This window comes from Oncorhynchus mykiss, chromosome 15 (genome assembly GCF_013265735.2).
Source record: "Oncorhynchus mykiss isolate Arlee chromosome 15, USDA_OmykA_1.1, whole genome shotgun sequence".
Classification (NCBI taxonomy): domain Eukaryota; kingdom Metazoa; phylum Chordata; class Actinopteri; order Salmoniformes; family Salmonidae; genus Oncorhynchus; species Oncorhynchus mykiss.
In genome coordinates this window covers 19,863,669-19,886,952 of record NC_048579.1, presented here as the reverse complement: position 1 = coordinate 19,886,952, position 23,284 = coordinate 19,863,669, and the positions used below count along the sequence as shown (strand labels likewise).

General features: G+C 42.0%; 1 protein-coding gene across 1 annotated transcript in view; it reads left to right on the top strand.

Annotated features, from left to right (window-relative positions):
• LOC110490939 (piezo-type mechanosensitive ion channel component 2) overlaps positions 1-23,284 on the top strand; it is a 159,715-nt gene that overhangs the window by 46,213 nt on the left and 90,218 nt on the right. The window contains exons 3-4 of the mRNA XM_036944026.1: positions 4,475-4,600; positions 16,395-16,437. Of these exons, the coding sequence (XP_036799921.1) occupies positions 4,475-4,600; positions 16,395-16,437 (169 nt within the window). The remainder of the gene's footprint in view (positions 1-4,474; positions 4,601-16,394; positions 16,438-23,284) is intronic.

Sequence of the window (23,284 nt, the reverse complement as noted above, 5' to 3'; positions counted from 1 at the left end):
ACATTTAGCAACCGTACGCTTGCCAGTCCCCTTGCACTGGCATCCAGAGATTCACATACATACCTTCACACTGTTGCATTCCATTAATCTCAACCTTAATTCAAACACGGTGGTGAATGGAAGAGAAGTGAAAAGGGGGGAGGGGGGGGGGGGGGTAAATGACACAATTTGTTTTGCTGATGTTGGAGTATGCCTACACAACATCTTTTGTTCTTATGCCCTAAATCAGGCGTGGGCAATTCCAATCTGCAAGAGCCTGATTGGTGTCACAGTTTTGCCCCAGTTAACACACCTGACTCCAATAATCACCTTTTCATGATCTTCAGTTCAGAATGCAATTTCATTATTCAGCTGTGTTTACATATTTGAAATATGAAATATTTAAGAGCCTGAATACATACACAATCCACATCTCATTTGTCTCAATTCTTAAAAATCTATCATTAACTTGTCTCCTACCCTTCATCTAAACTGATTGAAGTGGATTTAACAAGTGATATCAATAAGGGATCATAGCCTCACCTGGTCAGTCTGTCATGGAAAGAGCAGGTGTTCTTAATGTTTTGTACACTCAATGTACGAATCCAATTGTACAACCCAAAAGTCTGTAGCTCAAACACACTATGTTTAAAAGTGGTTAGAAGTTCAACATGCATCAGTGTTACGGTGGGACTCATTGGGTTAATGGTATAAAAAGTTATTCGTTCTCATAGATATAAGGGATACAAATGATTTCTAAGACATAATTGGCTGAAAAGAAAAACAATGCAATTATATATATACGTACGGTACATGAACAGGCTCATTGATATATTTCCACAACAGTATCTCATTGTAATGTACACACAATGCTCTTCGGGAAAATGTTCCTCCATCTCGACAAGACGGTTTGAAAGATTACAACCAGTAGGTGTTTATGATGTAGCATGTCCGCTGTTTGATGTGTGGAGCCTTATGAAATGTGTGTGATGGTAGAGAACTACAACGGATGGGGATAGCCTTTGGCAACAGGGAAAACAGTGTGATAGTTACCCTGCAGCCATGTTGGTTTGGAATAATACATCTCAAACGTCTAATCTAAAACAGACCGAGACGCCAACTACAATTGGATGATGGAGACCATTCACTGAAAGTCCCTTTGTTGACGTGCCATTGTGGCAAATGCAATGTTAATACACCACAGATTTGACATTTGACTTTAATCAGAGCCCCAGCGTTTTAAAGGAAGTTCAAGCCATTGTTTGACGACAATAAATGTACAACTGAAGTTTGGCTCTTAGTTTGATTGTAAAATTGTAAAATGTCATGTGAGCAGGGTAAATTCATTTGAATTCCATCACTTTTGGACATCATCCCTTTCGATTTAAAACAAAATTATTTTTTGCCATGGAAGAAGTGGTCAGAAAGTAACTTTTTAGACCTGAATTCCGAAACACGCAGTTGACCCATTTTGAATACCCCACCATACCATGAGACATCCATATCTTCATCACTGGAAAATATAAAATGGTTGAGTTTGATATCATTTTAAAGCTTACAAACAGTGGGTTTTTGTGTTGTGCCCACCATCGGTTGTGACAGAACATGCTCCTAAATACAGGCTGGGTGTCATTTCAGTCATAGAAATATAATTCATAGAATGGACCTATCCCTTCAGACCACTGCAATTTAGCTGGTACACAATTGAAATGTAAATTGAATTGACATTTTTACTTCTAATTACTACCACAAAGATGGCCGCAGGTCCACCCACCGTTGAATGTCAACTCAAATGGTCATGTCTATTCTAATATCTATATTTCTATGATTTCAATAGGTTTCCAATGGAAGATCGACAGTATAATTTAAAACAACAATTTTCCCATTAAAGTCAACATTCTCGGATGTGCTACCATTTGGTATTTCTCTACCATTAGTAGATTTAACAGCTAAAACACAACAACCACCCTGTATTGAAGAGGGTGTTGTGCCTCAACCGATGGCGAGCACAACCAATGGCGTGCACAACACAAAAAACACAAAAATAGGGTTTAAACTACAACATATGCGAAATCTGAGTTTTTTTTAGATAATTGATGTATAAGGGTTAACAATTAAAACATTTACAAAAAGTGATTTTATTTTATTTGTTATGATATAATAGTTTGACAACCCTGTTTGTAAGCTTTTAAATTATATCAATCTCAACCGTTCACCTTTTCCAGTGATGAAGACATGGATGTTTTGGATGGAACCAAAAAGGGTTCTCCTATGGGGACAGCCAAAGAACCCTTTTGGAACCCTTTTTTCTATTAGTGTAATAGAAAGATGGGAGTGGCCCTTTGGGAGTTTACAGGAGTGTGTTCTTGCTCTGTGTCAAGGGCCTGACAGCTGCACAGATAGTGGCTGACACTCAGCTAAGGCACTCTCAGCTCTCTCACACTTTGAGCTAGTGTCACTGCCTGTCTTTGATAAGGTTTGAGCTAAATAGAAGGGGACAATTTGTCAGCTTTATTTGATATCTTCCTTGGAGTTATGTTTCCATAGTAAGGAATATTACATGTACTTGTTTGTTTTGATGAAATCCTGCCAACATCTTGTTTGGATCCGCCGTGAACTGAGTGGGCTCTTCTGCTTCCTGGTTAGATGCTGTGTTGTACTAATCGACTGAACAGGCTGAATCATTTCTATTCAGAAACTTATTCTTTGGGCACTTCCCCCCCTTGCTTCATGATGCTTTTGCCTACAACACATCTAGACCTCTGCTTCCTCCCATAATCACTCAACATCTCAAAGCAGCCTGTCAGATCAGCAGCATACCACTCTGTATCCAACTGCTGGTTTGCTAAGCAGGGTTGGTCCTGGTCAATCCCTGGATGGGAGACCAGATACTGCTGGAAGTGATGTTTGAGGGCCAGTAGGAGGTACTCTTTCCTGTGATCTAAAAAAACAAAAATAAATATCTATCCCATGGGGGTGATTGGGAACATTGCCTGGTGCTGGTGCTGCTTGGTGCTGTCTTTCAGATACGATGTTAAATGGGTGTCCTGACTCTCTGTGGTCACTAAAGATCCCATGGCACTTATTGTAGGGGTGTTAACCCTAGTGTCCTGGCTAAATTCCCTATCTGGCTGTCATACCACCATGGCTACCTACTTGTCCCTAGCTACCTAATCCTCCTCTCCCCTGTAACTATTCCCCAGGTTGTTGCTGTAAATGAGAATGTGTTCTCAGTCAATTTACTGGGTTAAATAAAATAAAAATCAACTGGCAAACCAGACAGCCGACCAATCATTTCTAGGTGTTGAGCTCTGTTTTATGCATCCCATTTAACTTTTGCTTTGCCGGCATTGAGCTCACCGTGTGTTTAGGTTGGTCCACACATGACGGACGGCCACTGGGCTGCCAAAAATATCGCTGGGATATTACTGGCCCTTGGCAGCGGAGACGCCTGTAATACAGTACTGTATTAGGAGTAATGGAGGTGGATTACTGCAGGCCTGGCCTGTTAGGATGGGACCAGACAGGATAAGATCATTACCATCAACCCTATAACAGGGCTGTGGGGTCTCCACTCGGTTAATGACTAGATTCTAACATTACCCTACAGTTGGTGGATCATTGGGCTGCTAATAGTTGGTTGCGAGTGTTTACAGGTCTGTGATATATGGAATAGGATTTGGTTGAATCAATTTGAGTTTAAAGTACGGCCTAACTAATGATAGGAGATTAGTTATGAAGTTTATGTTGCAATAATATTGTTAGTTGACGTCCTTGTGAAGTTGAAATTTGTCTCATACTCTAGTAACCTTTGAACACCAGTAAAACCAGAATACAACCAAAAAGTAGCCAATGGTGTAAAGTACTTAAGCAAAAATACTTTAAGTGCATTTTTGTACTTCACTTTACTATTTATATTTTTGACAACTTTTACTTTTTATTCCACTACATTCATAAAGAAAATAATGTACTATTTACCTCATACATTTTCCCTGTCACCCAAAAGTATTCGTTACATTTCGAATGCTTAGCAGGACAGGAAAATGGTCCAATTCACGCACTTATCAAGAGAACATCTGCCTACTGCCTCTGATATGGTGGACTCACGAAACACAAATGCTTTGTTTATAAATTATGACTGAGTGTTGGAGTGTGCCTGGCTATTCGGAAGAAAATTGTGCCGTTTGGTTTACTTAATATAGGGAATGTGAAATGATTTATGCTCATACTTTTACTTTTGACACTTAAGTATATTTTAGCAATAACATTTAGTATTTTTCTGGGTGACTTTAATTTTTACTTGAGTCATTTTCTATTACGGTATCTTTACTTTTACTCAAGCAGGACAGTTGAGTACTTTTTCCACCACTGGAAGTAGCCTAGTCATCACTACTACTATTTAACTTTTGTTAGCTATTCAGTGAGTCTGAAGTATACACTTGAATGACCTCGGTATCTGAAAAACCTTAGATGATCATGTTTCTCTCTCTTTCAGGCCACACAGGGCGCCTGCTCAAGTCCCTGTGCTTCACCAGTATAGCCTTCCTGCTTCTGCACATCATCTACCAGGTCACCGTCAACAGTCTGCTAGCAGGAGACAACCTAGAACCCAACTTCAACTGTGAGTATCAACCTTCTCTACTATACTCCCAGCACAGTGTGATGTCAGGTCTACCTCGTTTACACACACTCACATGTGTAGGAATGTACAAACACGCATACGCGCACACACACACACACACACACACACACACACACACACACATACAGCTGTCTCACACCTGACCCTTAACATCAGCCATAACATTAAATGCTTTCCCAAAGGATTGCTAGGGGTTGAAAAACTTTCTTGACCAGGAATGCAGTATTAATGCCACTGGTGGCTATTTGCTGGTTCTAAATGGATTGATTGGATTGATTTACATGCTGTATAGCCCACATTGATATAAATTACTTGGAATACAGCAGTACCTGAACTCTGTGAGCAGCCACCCCAGTAAGTGACACCTGGGCTGGTTGGGGCTGCATGGTGGGAGTGAGCAAAGGTCACAGCCCAGCCCACGCTTGGATCAGGTTACCCACTGGCCCCGACACCAGGGTGTTCAGACCAGAACCCGAAACCTGGTCTGGGCCGCGGCCCAACATAGGCCCTGCTGTTGCTGCTGCTGCAAACTACTGGCACACCTCTCCCTGAGTAGAAATATAAAGCCACAACATCTGCACTCAAGATGGGGATAAACATAATGAAAACAAAAAACTCCCTCACCTCCATGCTGTCCTGACAGAAGTGCATTCAACCCCCCCCCCCCCCCCCCCGAAAATTCAGAGTGAAGGCTGTCTGTCTGTTTCACATGTGTAGAGTACAATCATAAAAATTGAAGGGTGGTGTCTTTAACTGGCATAAATACCCCTTGAAATGCCAGTCTGGGCTCGTCCCCAGTGTCAGTGTACACGGTGTTATGACAAAAGACGGAACAAAAACAATCGATTAAGGAACTTCAGCGATTCACCAAGTTTTGAAAAACCAGAGTGTAACTTTGTGTGCGATGTGTAAATAGTCTAGTTCTTTGATGAAAGGTTTGAACTATGTATCAACTTTAAACCCTGTCTAGACAGAACAATGCTGTGCTGTTGTAAGCGGCTGCGTTAACAGCCTTTTTTCTGTCAAATACCCCGGGACAATTCCAAAATACTGATGAAAATTCACTAGCAAACACAGCACAGTGAAATGTTGTGCCAATGCTGGAGTCAGTCGTAGTCAGAATGCAATTAACAGATATGAGCAGAAATAATAGTGGACACTATATATGATACTCTCTGGGACACAATCATGAAGTGGAACGACATTTATTGGATATTTCAAACTTTTTTAACAAATCAAAAACTGAAAAATTGGGCGTGCAAAATTATTCAGCCCCTTTACTTTCAGTGCAGCAAACTCTCTCCAGAAGTTCAGGGAGGATCTCTGAATGATCCAATGTTGACCTAAATGACTAATGATGATAAATACAATCCACCTGTGTGTAATCAAGTCTCTGTATAAATGCACCTGCACTGTGATAGTCTCAGAGGTCCGTCAAAAGCGCAGAGAGCATCATGAAGAACAAGGAACACACCAGGCAGGTCCGAGATACTGTTGTGAAGAAGTTTAAAGCCGGATTTGGATACAAAAAGATTTCCCAAGCTTTAAACATCCCAAGGAGCACTGTGCAAGCGATAATATTGAAATGGAAGGAGTATCAGACCACTGCAAATCTACCAAGACCTGGCCGTCCCTCAACTTTCAGCTCATACAAGGAGAAGACTGATCAGAGATGCAGCCAAGAGGCCCATGATCACTCTGGATGAACTGCAGAGATCTACAGCTGAGGTGGGAGACTCTGTCCATAGGACAACAATCAGTCGTATATTGCACAAATCTGGCCTTTATGGAAGAGTGGCAAGAAGAAAGTAATTTCTTAAAGATATCCATAAAAAGTGTAATTTAAAGTTTGCCACAAGCCACCTGGAGACACACCAAACATGTGGAAGAAGGTGCTCTGGTCAGATGAAACCATAATTGAACTTTTTGGCAACAATGCAAAACGTTATGTTTGGCGTAAAAGCAACACAGCTCATCACCCTGAACACACCATCCCCACTGTCAAACATGGTGGTGGCAGCATCATGGTTTGGGCCTGCTTTTCTTCAGCAGGGACAGGGAAGGAAGATGGTTAAAATTGATGGGAAGATGGATGGAGCCAAATACAGGACCATTCTGGAAGAAAACCTGATGGAGTCTGCAAAAGACCTGAGACTGGGACGGAGATTTGTCTTCCAACAAGACAATGATCCAAAACATAAAGCAAAATCTACAATGGAATGGTTCAAAAATAAACATATCCAGGTGTTAGAATGGCCAAGTCAAAGTCCAGACCTGAATCCAATTGAGAATCTGTGGAAAGAACTGAAAACTGCTGTTCACAAATGCTCTCCATCCAACCTCACTGAGCTCGGGCTGTTTTGTAAGGAGGAATGGCAAAAAATGTCAGTCTCTCGATGTGCAAAACTGATAGAGACATACCCCAAGCGACTTACAGCTGTAATCACAGAAAAAGGTGGCGCTACAAAGTATTAACTTAAGGGGGCTGAACAATTTTGCACCCCCAATTTTTCAGTTTTTGATTTGTTAAAAAAGTTTGAAATATCCAATAAATGTCGTTCCACTTCATGATTGTGTCCCACTTGTTGTTGATTCTTCACAAAAAATACAGTTTTATATCTTTATGTTTGAAGCCTGAAATGTGGCAAAAGGTCGCAAAGTTCAAGGGGGCCGAATACTTTCGCAAGGCACTGTACAATCCATGTCTCAATTGTCTCAAGGCTTAAAAATCCTTCTTTAACCTGTCTCCTCCCCTTCATCTACACTGATTGAAGTGGATTTAAGAAGTAGCATCAATAAGGGATCATAGCTTTCACTTGGATTCACCTGGTCAGTCTATGTATTGGAAAAAATCAGGTGTTCTTTTTTTTTGTAAACTCAGTGCATGTTCTGCTGTATCTGAGTAGTGAGGGGAATCAGTACCATCATATGGGGCTTTAAAACAAACATTTTAGTGCTCGTTTTAAGTATTTCGCACCATGGTTTATCACAAGGTTCGGCATTCCTACTTTTATTGCTATTCATAGCTGTGGAGTCTACTATTTCATATTGTGTCACGGGATGTTTACAGCTGACAGGAGAACCTTATAATGATCCTGGTTGGTTGGGGATGTACTGTGCTGTATGGAGTTGCAAGGGAGGCAGCATCCATCAAATTCACACCTTGCTAATCTTGCACTGCGCAAAGGGGAGTTTCAAATGATCTTGTCATGATTACATCATATTTTGGTATTTTCTTGGCTCTGTAACATGTATTGTTGCAATGCAAGTTTTCCCACACGTGGATTTGGTTGAATTACCAGCCTTTCAAATGAGCTATGTGAGATGTGAGATATGCCCATATTAACTTTCACTTCTGACACCATTTGATGCTCTGTATTATGTTTAGTACCCCTGTTAGTAACCACCTATGACATCACAGCGCTAGCTAGGGGGAATTCAAAAGAAGAAGCTCCTTCACACAGGGAGGGTTATCTGATGGTTCAACAGTTCCTTTGTTTCTACATTCCCCCCAGGTCCAAGGGGCCTTTGAATGTGTCGTGGCGGTGAGTGTACAGCACTGTAAGGGGATTTGAAGGTGGAGGGGTGGCCAGTCAACATGACCTCAGATTAACACAACACACTAATAAAACTTTAGGAACATTTCACTGATCACCCTCTCCACTCGTTCCACAGCCTGTTGGGTGACATATCCTCACTGCATCCCCACGTGAGGTTGGTGCATTTTTTGGGGCTGTGCAAAAAATGACATCTTCCTCTCAGCGATGGCTGTTGGCAGGGGATAAATCTCAATCTCCACCGTAAAAATGTGCAGCTGCAAATGCTGCCGGTGTGGCCCTTAGAGCGCAGAGGGAAGTTCAGGAGCGACGTAGGGAGCGAAAACAACCTGAGGTGAGGTCAGAGATGAAAGAGGGATGAAAAATGACCCTGGCTGCTAAAAGAGAGTGTTGTGGCGAGAGACAGAGGGCGGCTATGTGAAGACAGACACTGGCCCAATTACTGGAAGTATACAGTACATATACTGTACAACCTAGAAAGCTTAGTCTACAGAACTGCCCTTGTAATGTGAGGTAAGATGAAAGTAGTGTGAAGCATCCAGTCAATACTTATACTGGAAGTACATTTCTAGTAGTATACTAAAGTACATTTCTAGTAGTATACTAAATCCTCCCTCGAGAAAGCCATATCCATAATGTGGGGTAAGTTAAGTTGATTTCAATAAGTACATTTTAAAACAAGTCTATTTTATTGCGTGCCAACCATTCTCTTGGTTATTATTAAATAGTATTATAAATGGTAGATGCGTAGCAGGAAGCGGGTACAGAATAAAGAGTGCTTTTGGAACTGTATGTGTACTGTGTAGGCGCCTCTGTTCTCTCTGTGTGCCTTGTCTGCATTAATAGTCCTTTGTTTTGTGTGCGGACTCAGTTGAGCTTGTTCAGACGCCAGCAACAAGACTTTTTCATCTATCGTCACATTGAAGAGCTGCCAGCAAAAATAACAAACGTCCAAAACATGACTCCTATTTTCTTGTTTTGTGTTTGTCGTCAATAGCTCTGCGTCTCCTGCGATAAGAATCATCTTCCCCAGGATGCGCAGCCCAATCACTCTAAAAATACATATAACACCATGGCCCACATTTCATAGGTACGCAGGTAGCAGTACAGATGGCTTACAAAGGAGAGGATACAACTTTCAATTTCCAGTAGCTACTAATGTAAACAATGTGTCAAACGCAAAAACAACATTGTAGGCATGTCCCACAGTAAGCTGTGTGGAGGCGGGAGGTGAAAGGCATCTCTGTCAGAGCTTCAGTCGTATCTTCTATATCTGCATTTCACCCCTTGTCACGACTAATAACCAGAGAAGAGTGGTGAAATCTTCAAAACATCTAGTTTCAAATGATCGATTAAGTGGCCCCAGCCTTGCCTTGAGTGGGCCCCTCGGTTTTGCCCTCTACTGACTTAGCCTAACTAGGATGTGTGCTTGGTCGGTCAGCGAGCAAGCGGCAGCCATGTTTGCCAGGTGTACGTCCGTCCGTTTGTCAGTCTGTCCCATGCTTGATTTGGGCAGGAGCTCACTGGAACTGAGGATCGGCCCTTCAAATGTTCTACAGCTTGATCTCCTGTTCCTCTTATAGAATATTATCTCCAAAGTATTGTGGAGCTCCTGCACCTAAATACAAACAGTACTGGCACTCAAAATGAGTACCGGTACATATTTCAGTCAAATACTGAGAAGTAGAGGTTGGGATGAGGTCATTAATAAGAGACTTCCAGGAAGGAAGAGGCCTTTATGTTCTACGTCCTCCTCCACCGACATAAATACACTAAAACTCAATGTCGGTTCCTCGACCAAAACACTATTAGCTCTTAATTCAGTAGCTAATACATCCACGGAGGACCTCTTTCTATGATATTCCTCCCCCAAATTGCTTAATTGCAATTGAATCCCACAATGTACATAAACTGAAAGCATTTCCTTGGTAGTCGGTAGTTAGCAGGTTTGTACAAGATGTCTCGTCCGCAGTTTGCTTACATTGTCGAAGCATTATGGAGGCGTGTAGAAGTCTGGTTTAATAGATTTCTATGATGTTCTGTAAGACTTTTAGGCATAGTTTTACCTTGAACAGCCATCATCTGTAAAATAACCCATGTTCAGCCATATGAAAACATTCACCTCCCTCTCAGCAGAAGGAAACCGCTGCCGGGGGAGTTGAGGGATTGTTTTTAGACTGTCTTTGCCACAGGTGTTTCTGAATTGCTCATTGTTATTTCGAAATGAACTATTGCAAGCTGTCTCGAATGAACACATCGCAAATAAAACTCTTTTTATCTCCCTTGACACGTCACAAATTGAGGATTTTCCTGGGTTTTGGCGTTTTTATTTGAGGGTCCTTCCTTGTCCTTCCTACCTTCCTTGTTTCCTTCCTATCTCCCATTGCTGTATATGGAAACACTGGATCCCTCATTTTCACTATTTTATTGGCTACCTCCTTTGAGCCTACCATTTGACCTAATACCCAGGTGACTTCCACCATTTCTGTGACCATGACATCATAGAGAGATAGAGACAGACAGGCTAAGGGGAAGTAGCAGTGAATCTGTGCTATACTCACTATGTACAGTAATCAGTGTTAGGCTAATCCAGGTATGTAGTGTGATCTAAGCAGGGGCGTTGTATCGCTGTTGACAGACAAATGTTATAATTACTACTTCTGAGGTTTCGCTGATCCACCAGACTGTTTGATGGGCAGCTTGTGTCTAATTGAAGTGCTTTTCTCCCAGTGATATCCAGATGGGATTACCATACCGCACTATAGTCTAGATATGGCTTCTTCTAGACAGGTTGCTGCATTTGCTAATCTAGTCGCCACCATACAGTATAAACTACTGCATTAGATGTGTACATATCAGCTATCAAAGAGAAAAGACTATGAAAGAAAATAGTGGTCATGAATGGTAATTCAATTTCGTGATTTAAGTGGTAGACAAATCATTATTACAAAAAATGTGCAGTTAACACAACTATAGTATGAGGCATGGTTTGGACATGGCTAGTGTATTTCATTGGCTACTGTTCATAACAAAAGTAACAGATTGTTTTAATTTCAACCGGGTGAAAATACACAGAGGATTTGCAGTTTTAAAATCCATAATTATGTATTGATGCTATGACTAAATATTATAGCTGTGTTCAATGAGGTGTTTCTTCACTAATGAGCTGAATTGTGGATGGTGTGTGTAATGTGTGTTTGTGTGTGTGTGTGTGTGTGTGTGTCTATTTGCGCTGGGGGCTGTATAGGCTTATTGCCTGCAGCCCTGGACGTTATTACAACGCTACATTATTCCCGCGGCACCACATTATTGCGCTCCCTCATTTCCCGAGCCACTGCACCCATCTGCAGGGAGCTGCCAAACAGCTCCTGTGACCACAACGTTGCTCCACGTCACTCTCTCTCCTTCCTTCCTTTCTCTCTCACACTCTCTCTTTCGTGTAATGTGTAGGCCTATACTGTAACTTTAGATGCAGCTTACTAATGGAGAATGCTAAGAAAAGTAACACCTGTGGGTTTGCCTGTCTGGGATATTAGTAGGCAGGTCACACGTGATAACAGTCAGTATTTGACTGTTGTTGAAACCGGCCACTAGGGACAACAGTGAGCACTGTTACCCTCAAATATGCTTTGGTGTGGCTATGGCGTTGTGGAGGGGGATGATGGATGGGCATAAACATCTGCCCATGGTTGCAAAGGTTGCATGTTTGAATCCAGAGATAGACAGTTGTTTTTGATATTTTTGTTTAAAGCCTATCCTAAACCTTACCCCTTACCTTAAGAATTCTGAGTTAATGCCTCAATTTATCCTTGGAACAATACAGAGAAATAACCAAACACTTTGAAATTTGACGTTTGAGAAACGTGGATGAGCTTCTGAATCTGACGTGAGCCTGTGAGACAAATATTACGAGCCAAATTTAGAGGTTATTTTTTACCAGAGCTTTGTAAGTAGCTTTTTTAAATAATTTTATATTGTAAATCTAAAGTTGGCCTGTCCTGTCAGCCCAGTTTTTTGCAACTCCTACTATAAGCATCCAGAAATATAAACACACAAATCTAAAGCAGCGCAAGGCCCCACTCCTCATGACTCCTGTGACGGCTGGAGTTTCAGACGTTGAAAACCTGGACTCGCTACGTCAGATTGAGTCAGACAACCTCCATGCATCGTAGTTAGAAAAACAACTTGTTAAACACGCATGACATTTTCCCATGGCCCGGCATAAATCTGTGTCTGTAATATTGTATTAATGCGAGAATAACTTCATGTGGATATATGATCTTGGTTTGGCTGCATTTCATCATTGCAGTACGTTGCGGTTGTGGCCTTCTCTCATAGACAATGTCCAGGCTGTATTATAACCATAAAATAACAGGGAGGAAGGGAGTGAGGGAGGAAGTGGAGAAGAAAAGGTACACATGATGTAAGCGAGAAACTGTCGGAAAGTAAACTGTCTATGAAACAAACGCGTGTGCCCCTTCCTCTTTATTAGCTTAGCCATGGCCTCTGCAAGGGAACAATATACAATTTGGAATCCTTAAAGGAAAGGTTCATGGTCCGCTGTCTAGCTGCCGATAGCAACACATACAGCAACACATACATTGCTCATAGTATGCCTCGCCATAGCACAGCATCCCAGAGTCGCCTCTTCGCTGTTGATGTTGAGACTGGTGTTTTGCGGGTACTATTTAATGAAGCTGCCAGTTGAGGATTTGTGAGGAGTCTGTTTCTCAAACTAGACACTCTAATGTACTTGTCCTCTTGCTCAGTTGTGCACCAGGGCCTCCCAAACTCTTTCTATTCTGGTTAGGGCCAGTTTGTGCTGTTCTGTGAAGGGAGTAGTACACAGCGCTGTACAAGATCTTCAGTTTCTTGGCAATTTCTCGCCTTCATTTCTCAGAACAAGAATAGATTTTCAGAAGAAAGGTCTTTGTTTCTGGCCATTTTGAGCCTGTAATCGAACCCACAAATGCTAATGCTCCAGATACTATGACTAGTCTAAAGAAGGCCGGTTTTATTGCTTCTTTAATCAGAACATCCGTGTTCAGCTGTGCTAACATAATTGCAAAAGGGTTTTCTAATGATCAATTAGCCTTTTAAAATGATAAACTTGGATTAGCTAACACAACGCGCCATTGGAACACAGGAGTGATGGTTGCTGATAATGGGCCTCTGTACGCCTATGTAGATACTCCATTAGAAAAATCTGCCGTTTCCAGCTATAACAGTCATTTACAACATTAACAATGTCTACACTGTATTTCTGATCAATTTGATGTTATATTAATGGACAATTCATTAAAAAAAATCAAAAACAAGGAAATCTCGAAGTGACACCAAACTTTTGAACAGTAGTGTATGTGCTATGCATTTCCCCAGGATTTTCACATCACAACATTCAAGTGTTACAGACCTCCAGTTTTTTGAATGGACTGGATCTTTATACTTACCACCTAGGTCCTGTTTTAGTAGTAATGAAATCAGACCTTGTTGAGTACCTGAAAGTCTACCATTTGTATAAGAGTAATTAAACATGCAATAATGGATCAATAATGGATCTAGTACATCAAAAAAGGTCTGATATACCTCTACTGGTATACCGTCAAGCCCTGGTGTTTTTCCAGGCTGAAAATATTTTATTGCCTCAAAAAGTTAATCATCTTCACACAGTTCTTTCTGTAAATGTGTTAATTGTATTATTATTATTAGGAAAGAAATCCTTACAGTTAAGATCATTCAGGGGAAATGGAGGAGACTGAAAACAAAACATATGCTTCAAATATTTTGCTTCCTCTTTCAAAATATCATTTGGTGAATCACAGATAACTCCGTCATTTGTAATGAGTTTGAAGATTCAAGAAAAATGTGGTGCATTTTTCACCATTTTCCATCCAATTCGCTGTATTTTTGTATGACATTACACTTGATCGTTCTTGAATAACTACCTCCATTTCTTTTTGTTTTTCCTCTAACCTATTTTGTGCCTCTAGTAGTTTCCTTTACCTGCTCTGTTACTTCCTCTATTTCCTTTATTAGTCTAATCTCTTTTGATCTAAACTGCTTTTGTTTTAATGATGAGTATTGTATTGAATGGCCTCTAAAAGTACATTTGAAAGTGTCCAATACAATAAGGGGATCTGCTGGACCTATTCTGTGCAAAATAAAGCAAATTATGAATTATGTTGTCTTAGTTAAGAACAAACTGCCAGCAAGAACGAGACTAGGAAGTAATCAAGACGGCTAGCTTGATTAAGCCTCCTCCATGTACGTATCTCACTAGGTCAGGGTTTTTCAGCCTCCATATATCCACTAGTTCTAATGTATCCATGTTCTTCGTGATCACCGTAAGTGCTTGAGGGTGATAGTTTGTATAGTTTGAGCTTTATACAGGGTCAGTGAGTGATTTCCTTTATGATAGGTTGAGGTACTTAAAACCGTATTATAATCTCCAACCATAATAATAGATTATTTCTTTGCTTGTGAGCTCAATAGATTATTATATATATTTTAGAAGAAGTGTGGATCATCATTATTTGGCCCATATAGATGAATTAGCCAGATCTGTTTTAGGTCCAATAGCATATTTAAAGTAATCCATCTTCCTTGTTGATCTGTTTTCACAGTTTGCACAATCGGATCAAAATGTGTGTTAATTAGTATTATCACCCCTTTTGAGTTTCTTTGTCCATGACAAAAATATATTTCTCCCTCCCAGTCCTTTTCCCACCCAATCTCGTCTATATTTGTAGAATGAGTTTCCTGTAAACAATATATATTATATAATTTTTTTATGATCTGCTAAGCCATTACAATTATAACTGGCTATACTTATTTCCACACTTACTGTAATGATACCCAAGTTTCAATTATACTTATCACAACCAATGTTTGTAAACTTACCGTTAAAAAACACCATGATGATAGTGTGTTTTAGAGAAATGGCTAAGCTCTATTAGCATGTTATTACAAATTAATTACTAATATGTAACTACGTGTTAATACAATGTTGTTACTTCAGTTGTTACTGTTTAGTTACATAAATATAAGGGCAACTTAAGGTAAAGTGTTACCAAGAAATGTATTATTGATAAAGTTGAATAATTTAAAGTTAATGACAGAAAGTACTTTTACAGCACTTTCTCAGTTAAATTCCTTTTTTAAACAGGAAGTGGTCATCAGTCATCCCAGTGGTGAACTTGTCTTCTCATCTGAGTAGGGCCTATTAACCAGGCAGTTAACAAGCTAATGACAGAGCTAATTAGCCGCCTGAGCACTGACTCATGGATCTGTCGTTAGGGTAACTATCCTCAGATCAGCTGCAGGGGGGCGGTGTGTTGGGAGTTGGTTACTTGGCAGTAAGACAATTCTCAACTCCCTTCCAGAGGGGGGCCTCCACACACCTGGAAATGTCTCTGTAAACAAAAAGCCCAGGAGTCCAAAGCCTTTCAAGAACATTTTTGTTTTCCCTGAGTCGTTAAATCAACGTGCGGGCGGACATCGGAGTTTCGTGTCATAAACACACAAAGAGGCGGAAGAGAGGAGAGAGAGGAGTTGTCTGCCAAATGCATGAGTCATGTGAGTCACAGGATGACAACTAACTGTGAGACGGAGGGCGTTCCAAGTGGCTGTCGATGGTGCACAGCCGCCCCTGTGTGTGTGTGTGTACGTGTACGTGTGTGTGTGTGTACGTGTGTGTGTGTGTGTGTGTGTACGTGTGTACGTGTGTACGTGTGTGTGTTTGTGTGTGTGTGTGTGTGTGTGTGTGTGTGTGTGTGTGTGTGTGTGTGCGTGTGTGTGTGTGTGGACGTGTGTGTGTGGTTTACCTTCGCTAACATATGGTTTAGATCTGTGTTACCTTCCTAAGGAGGGTCAGTGTGCATGTGAAACCATTGGATTCAAGGTTAAATTATTCATGTAATCTGTACATCATTTGAAAGATCTGCCACATTGGTGTCAGAATTGGGATCGCAGACATAGAAAGTTTATCGAGTCAAAGATGGATTGGTACAACTTCAACTTTTCAGTGTATTCTAATGGAGCTCAGGTTGTCAACACTCCAGGTTGAATGATGGGGAGGCTCTGTGGGATAACAGAAAGTGCTTCATGAAAGCCTGCCATTTGAGCAGCTGCCATCTTAAGTCCACCTCAGGAGTTTGGAATAATGGTCCACTCTGTTGAGCGAGGATTTTGACGTCTATATTTTGTGTTCTTTTCAGGTTCAACATGGGAGAAGTCGGTTCGACAGCTGGGCTTGGAAAGGTAAGAGACCAATGCTTTCACATTAAAATCAAACCTGGCATGATCTACTGTACATAGCTCAGTTTGATCCCCATATATATTTTCATGGTGTTTGTGTGGTAAAGTGCGGAGTATCCTCCCACACCCCAAAGAGGACAACAAGAAGGTTTACTTGGTCTATTGTACATCGCTAAAATCCATTCTATGGCATAGTGCCATAGTACTCGTTCAATTGAGCTCAACTGAATGATTACATTTCACCCAATACACCCAGTCATTTGGCAGACACTCTAATACACTAGAACAAGTTAAAACGCAGCAGCCAACAAAACAATCCATGTTTCATTCTCATCTACTTTCATTGCCATATGAACCACTCAGGTAGAGCCCTCATCGCAGCATACAAATGACTGTTTTCCCAAGTGGGTCATCCATAAGGTTTTTAATCAGGTCAACGCTCATAAGGCCGCAGGGCCGGACGGTGTTCCAGGGCGCGTTCTCTTTGCATGGTCATAACAGCTGTCAGGCGTATTACCAGTCATTCTCAACCTCTCCTTGTCCCAGTTTGAAATCCCCACATGTTTCAAGCTGACCACCATCATTTCTGCTCCCATGAGGTCTTAAGACTACCTGCCATAATAACTACTGCCCTGTAGCACATATGTGATCATGAAGTGCTTTGAAAGGCTGGTTATGGCACACATCAACTCCATCATCCCAGACACCCTAAAGCAGGGGTGTCAAACTCATTCCATGGAGGGCCTAGTGTCTGCTGCTTTTAGTTTTTTCCTTTCAGTTAAGACCTAGACAACCAGGTGAGGGGAGTTCCTTTCTAATTAGTGACCTTAATTAATCAATCAAGTACCCCAGAGAGGAGCAAAATCCATCAGACACTCGGCCCTCCATGGAATGAGTTTGACACGTGCCCTAGACCCACTCCAATTTGCATACCGCCCCGACAGATCCATACTGTAGACAATGCAATCTTCATTGTACTGGAACTGTCCTCACACACCTAGATAAGAGGACTACCTATGTGATAATGTTGTTCATTAACTACAGCTCAGCGCTTAACACCATAGTCACCAAGCTTGAGATGCTGGGCCTGAACACTTCCCTCTGCAACTGGATCCTGGGCTTCAAGTTCCTCTGTGTCGAAATCAATAAGGATTTAAAATGGTCCACACACACGCAAACAGTCGTGAGAAGGTGCAACAGCGCCTCTTCCCCCTCAGGAGGTAGAAAAGATTTGGTATGGGCCCTCAAATCCTCAAAAAGTTCAACAGCTGCACCACTGAGTACCGGAGAAACAAGTCTGACACCAACAGGCTTACATAAACCTTAGCCAAATACATTTAAACTCACTTTTTCACAATCCCTGACTTTTATTCCCAGTAAAAATTCCCTGTTTTAGGTCAGTTAGGATCACCACTTTATTTAAGAATGTGACATATCAGAATAATAGTAGAGAGAATGATTTATTTTAGCTTTTATTTCTTTCATCAAATCCCCAGTGGGTCAGAAGTTTACATACACTCAATTAGTATTTGGTAGCATTGCCTTTACATTGTTTAACTTGGGTCAAACGTTTCGGGTAGCCTTCCACAAGCTTCCCACAATAAGTTGGGTGAATTTTGGCCCATTTCTCCTGACAGAGCTGGTGTAACTGAGTCAGGTTTGTAGGCTCCTTGCTCGCACACACTTTTTCAGTTCTGCCCACACATTTTCTATGGGATTGAGGTCAGGCCTTTGTGATGGTCACTCCAATACCTTAACTTTGTTGTCCTTAAGCCATTTTGCCACAACTGTGGAAGTATGCTTGAGTCATTGTCCATTTGGAAGATCCTTTTGCGACCAAGCTTTAACTGATGGCTTGAGATGTTGCTTCAATATATTCACATAATTGTCCTCCCTCATGATGCCATCTATTTTGTGAAGTGCACCAGTCCCTCCTGCAGCAAAGCACCCCCACAACATGATGCTGCCGCTCCTGTGCTTCACGGTTGGGATGGTGTTCTTCGGCTTGCAAGCATCCCCCTTTTTCTTCCAAACATAACAATGGTCATTATGGCCAAACAGTTCTATTTTTGTTTCATCAGACCAGAGGACATTTCTCCAAAAAGCACCATCTTTGTCCCCATGTGCAGATGCAAACCCAGTTGTGCAGTTTTGGAGCTGTGGCTTCTTCCTTCCTTGCCTTTCAGGTTATGTCGATATAGGACTCGTTTTACTGTGGATATAGATACTTTTGTACCTGTTTCCTCCAACATCTTCACAATGTCCTTTGCTGTTTTTCTGGGATTGATTTGCGCTTTTCGCACCAAGGTATGTTCATCTCTAGGAGACAGAATGCGTCTCCTTGCTGAGCGGTATGACGGCTAAGTGGTCCCATGGTGTTTATACTTGCGTACTATTGTTTGTACAGATGAACGTGGTACCTTCAGGCATTTGGAAATTGCTCCCAAGGATGAACCAGACTTGTGGAGGTCTACAATTTATTTTTTATGGTCTTGGCTGATTTCTTTTGATTTTCCCATGATGTCAAGCAAAGAGGCACTGAGTTTGAAGGTTGGCCTTGAAATACATTCACATGTACACCTCCAATTGAATCAAATGATGTCAATTAGCCTATCAGAAGCTTCTAAAACCATGACATAATTTTCTGGAATTTTCCAAGCTGTTTAAAGGCACAGTCAATTTAGTGTATGTAAAGTTCTGACCCACTGGAATTGTGATACAGTGAACTATAAGTGAAATAATCTGTCTAAACAATTGTTGGAAAAATGACTTGTGTCATGCACAAGGTAGATGTCCTAACCGACTTGCCAAAACTATAGCTTGTTAACAAGACATTTGTGGAGTGGTTGAAAACAAGTTTTAATGACTCCAACCTGAGTGTATGTAAACTTCCGACTTCAACTGCAGTTAACAAAATGGCTACACAGACTCTCTGCACTATCTGCAGAGTCATTTTGCACTGACTTTATGCACTCTACACACTCTCTTTGCTCACTACACACTCATACTCACTCTATGCACACTCTACACACTCATACTCACTATTCCCACTCTACATACTCATACTCACTATTCCCACTCTACATACTCATACTCACTATTCCCACTCTACACACTCATACTCACTTTATGCACACTCTACAGACTCATTCACACACACTCACACTGACACTCCAACACACACACACAAACACACACCTTTCATTTGTTCACACACATTCAGACTGACTATACACACACGCTGCTACTCTGTTTATCATATATCCTGATGCCTAGTCCACTTACCCCTATACATATCTACCTCTATCACTCCAGTATCCCTGTACATTGTAAATATGGTATTGGCACTGACCCTAGAACTGACCCTGTATATAGCTTACTTATGTCATCATTACATGCTGTTCAAGGCTTTGTTGATGTGATCGAATGCCTCAACGCGAGATACGTGCAGGGGAGAATGACTGCCCCCTCTCATTGAAGCCACAAAGTTCAAGGCCGACAGCGATAGCTAATACTGCGCATGTTATGGTTGCATAAATCTCCGACATGAGACGCCATCTTAACCAATTTCGTTGGCTTCAAATGCTCTATTGAGTCTTCACATAGAAATCAATTGTGTCGCTTGATCAATGGCTTTATCCATTCAGTTGTACAGTCAGTGCATACATGCTTCGTCCCCAGCTGTGGTTTGAAAGAAAGGCTAGCCGTAAAATAATAGACTCAACAAACCAGAGATTTTGTGTTTTTTTCAAGTCTGCACCTTTACTACATTGTGTCATGACGGATTGAAGTGGCCGTTTATTTTCCCAGCATCGGCTGGTTGGTGCGGCCGCCGGGTTCACAGAAATTATGGTTGTATAACTTTCGCACATATCCTTACAGCATGTGTGGCGTAAACATAGTAAATTTGCCCAGTCTTCTGCGCTGTGCTGCGTCTGTGTGCTAGGCTAACTAGCAGAGCCATTTCGTGGTTCCTGAGGTGATCCATAGCTACAGGTGCGGTGATGTCACCTTCCAAGCATTGGAAAGTGTTACTGCTTACTGGGTTAAAGAAACAGCAAATGGGGGAAAGAGCCAACCCGAATGTTTAGAGTCACGGTAATGCCACCATGAGGGAAGCTGCTGGCATTCCTCAGGTGTTGGATACAGTGATATTGTAATTTTGTCTGGGAGAGAGGGAGTTCCCAGCAAGGCTCGTTGGGTGGTAACTATAACAGCCCTCTCCATGGTCCTCTCTGTCTGTCTGTCTGTCTGTCTGTCTGTCTGTCTGTGTCTGTCTGTCTGTGAAATTACTACTTCTGGTGACATATGGGGCTTAGCCTAATCAAATCAAATTTATTTTATATAGCCCTTCGTACATCAGCTGATATCTCAAAGTGCTGTACAGAAACCCAGCCTAAAACCCCAAACAGCAAGCAATGCAGGTGAAGAAGCACGGTGGCTAGGAAAAACTCCCTAGAAAGGCCAAAACCTAGGAAGAAACCTAGAGAGGAACCAGGCTATGTGGGGTGGCCAGTCCTCTTCTGGCTGTGCCGGGTGGAGATTATAACAAAACATGGTCAAGATGTTCAAATGTTCATAAATGACCAGCATGGTCGAATAATAATAAGGCAGAATAGTTGAAACTGGAGCAGCAGCACAGTCAGGTGGACTGGGGACAGCAAGGAGTCATCATGTCAGGTAGTCCTGGGGCATGGTCCTAGGGCTCAGGTCCTCCGAGAGAGAGAAAGAAAGAGAGAATTAGAGAGAGCATATGTGGGATGGCCAGTCCTCTTCTGGCTGTGCCGGGTGGAGATTATAACAGAACATGGCCAAGATGTTCAAATGTTCATAAATGATCAGCATGGTCGAATAATAATAAGGCAGAACAGTTGAAACTGGAGCAGCAGCACAGCCAGGTGGACTGGGGACAGCAAGGAGTCATCATGTCAGGTAGTCCTGGGGCATGGTCCTAGGGCTCAGGTCCTCCGAGAGAGAGAAAGAGAGAAGGAGAGAATTAGAGAACGCACACTTAGATTCACACAGGACACCGAATAGGACAGGAGAAGTACTCCAGATATAACAAACTGACCCTAGCCCCCCGACACATAAACTACTGCAGCATAAATACTGGAGGCTGAGACAGGAGGGGTCAGGAGACACTGTGGCCCACTCCGAGGACACCCCCGGACAGGGCCAAACAGGAAGGATATAACCCCACCCACTTTGCCAAAGCACAGCCCCCACACCACTAGAGGGATATCTTCAACCACCAACTTACCATCCTGAGACAAGGCTGAGTATAGCCCACAAAGACCTCCGCCACGGCACAACTTAAGGGGGGGGGGGGAGCGCCAACCCAGACAGGATGACCACATCAGTGACTCAACCCACTCAGGTGACGCACCTCCTCCAGGGACGGCATGAGAGAGCCCCAGTAAAGCCAGTGACTCAGCCCCTGTAATAGGGTTAGAGGCAGAGAATCCCAGTGGAAAGAGGGGAACCGGCCAGGCAGAGACAGCAAGGGTGGTTCGTTGCTCCAGAGCCTTTCCGTTCAACCTCCCACTCCTGGGCCAGACTACACTCAATCATATGACCCACTGAAGAGATGAGTCTTCAGTAGAGACTTAAAGGTTGAGACCGAGTTTGCGTCTCTGACATGGGTAGGCAGACCGTTCCATAAAAATGGAGCTCTATAGGAGAAAGCCCTGCCTCCAGCTGTTTGCTTAAAAATTCTAGGGACAATTAGGAGGCCTGCGTCTTGTGACCGTAGCGTACGTGTAGGTATGTACGGCAGGACCAAATCAGAGAGATAGATAGGAGCAAGCCCATGTAATGCTTTGTAGGTTAGCAGTAAAACCTTGAAATCAGCCCTTGCTTTGACAGGAAGCCAGTGTAGAGAGGCTAGCACTGGAGTAATATGATCAAATTTTTTGGTTCTAGTCAGGATTCTAGCAGCCGTATTTAGCACTAACTGAAGTTTATTTAGTGCTTTATCCGGGTAGCCGGAAAGTAGAGCATTGCAGTAGTCTAACCTGGAAGTGACAAAAGCATGGATTAATTTTTCTGCATCATTTTTGGACAGAAAGTTCCTGATTTTTGCAATGTTTCGTAGATGGAAAAAAGCTGTCCTTGAAATGGTCTTGATATGTTCTTCAAAAGAGAGATCAGGGTCCAGAGTAACGCCGAGGTCCTTCACAGTTTTATTTGAGACGACTGTACAACCATTAAGATTAATTGTCAGATTCAACAGAAGATCTCTTTGTTTCTTGGGACCTAGAACAAGCATCTCTGTTTTGTCCGAGTTTAAAAGTAGAAAGTTTGCAGCCATCCACTTCCTTATGTCTGAAACACATTCTTCTAGCAAGGGCAATTTTGGGGCTTCACCATGTTTAATTGAAATGTACAGCTGTGTGTCATCTGCATAGCAGTGAAAGTTAACATTATGTTTTCGAATAACATCCCCAAGAGGTAAAATATATAGTGAAAACAAAAGTGGTCCTAAAACGGAACCTTGAGGAACACCGAAATTTACAGTTGATTTGTCAGAGGACAGACCATTGACAGAGACAAACTGATATCTTTCCGACAGATAAGATCTAAACCAGGCCAGAACTTGTCCGTGTAGACCAATTTGGGTTTCCAATCTCTCCAAAAGAATGTGGTGATCGATGGTATCAAAAGCAGCACTAAGGTCTAGGAGCACGAGGACAGATGCAGAGCCTCGGTCCGATGCCATTAAAATGTCATTTACCACCTTCACAAGTGCCGTCTCAGTGCTATGATGGGGTCTAAAACCAGACTGAAGCATTTCGTATACATTGTTTGTCTTCAGGAAGGCAGTGAGTTGTTGCGCAACAGCCTTTTCTAA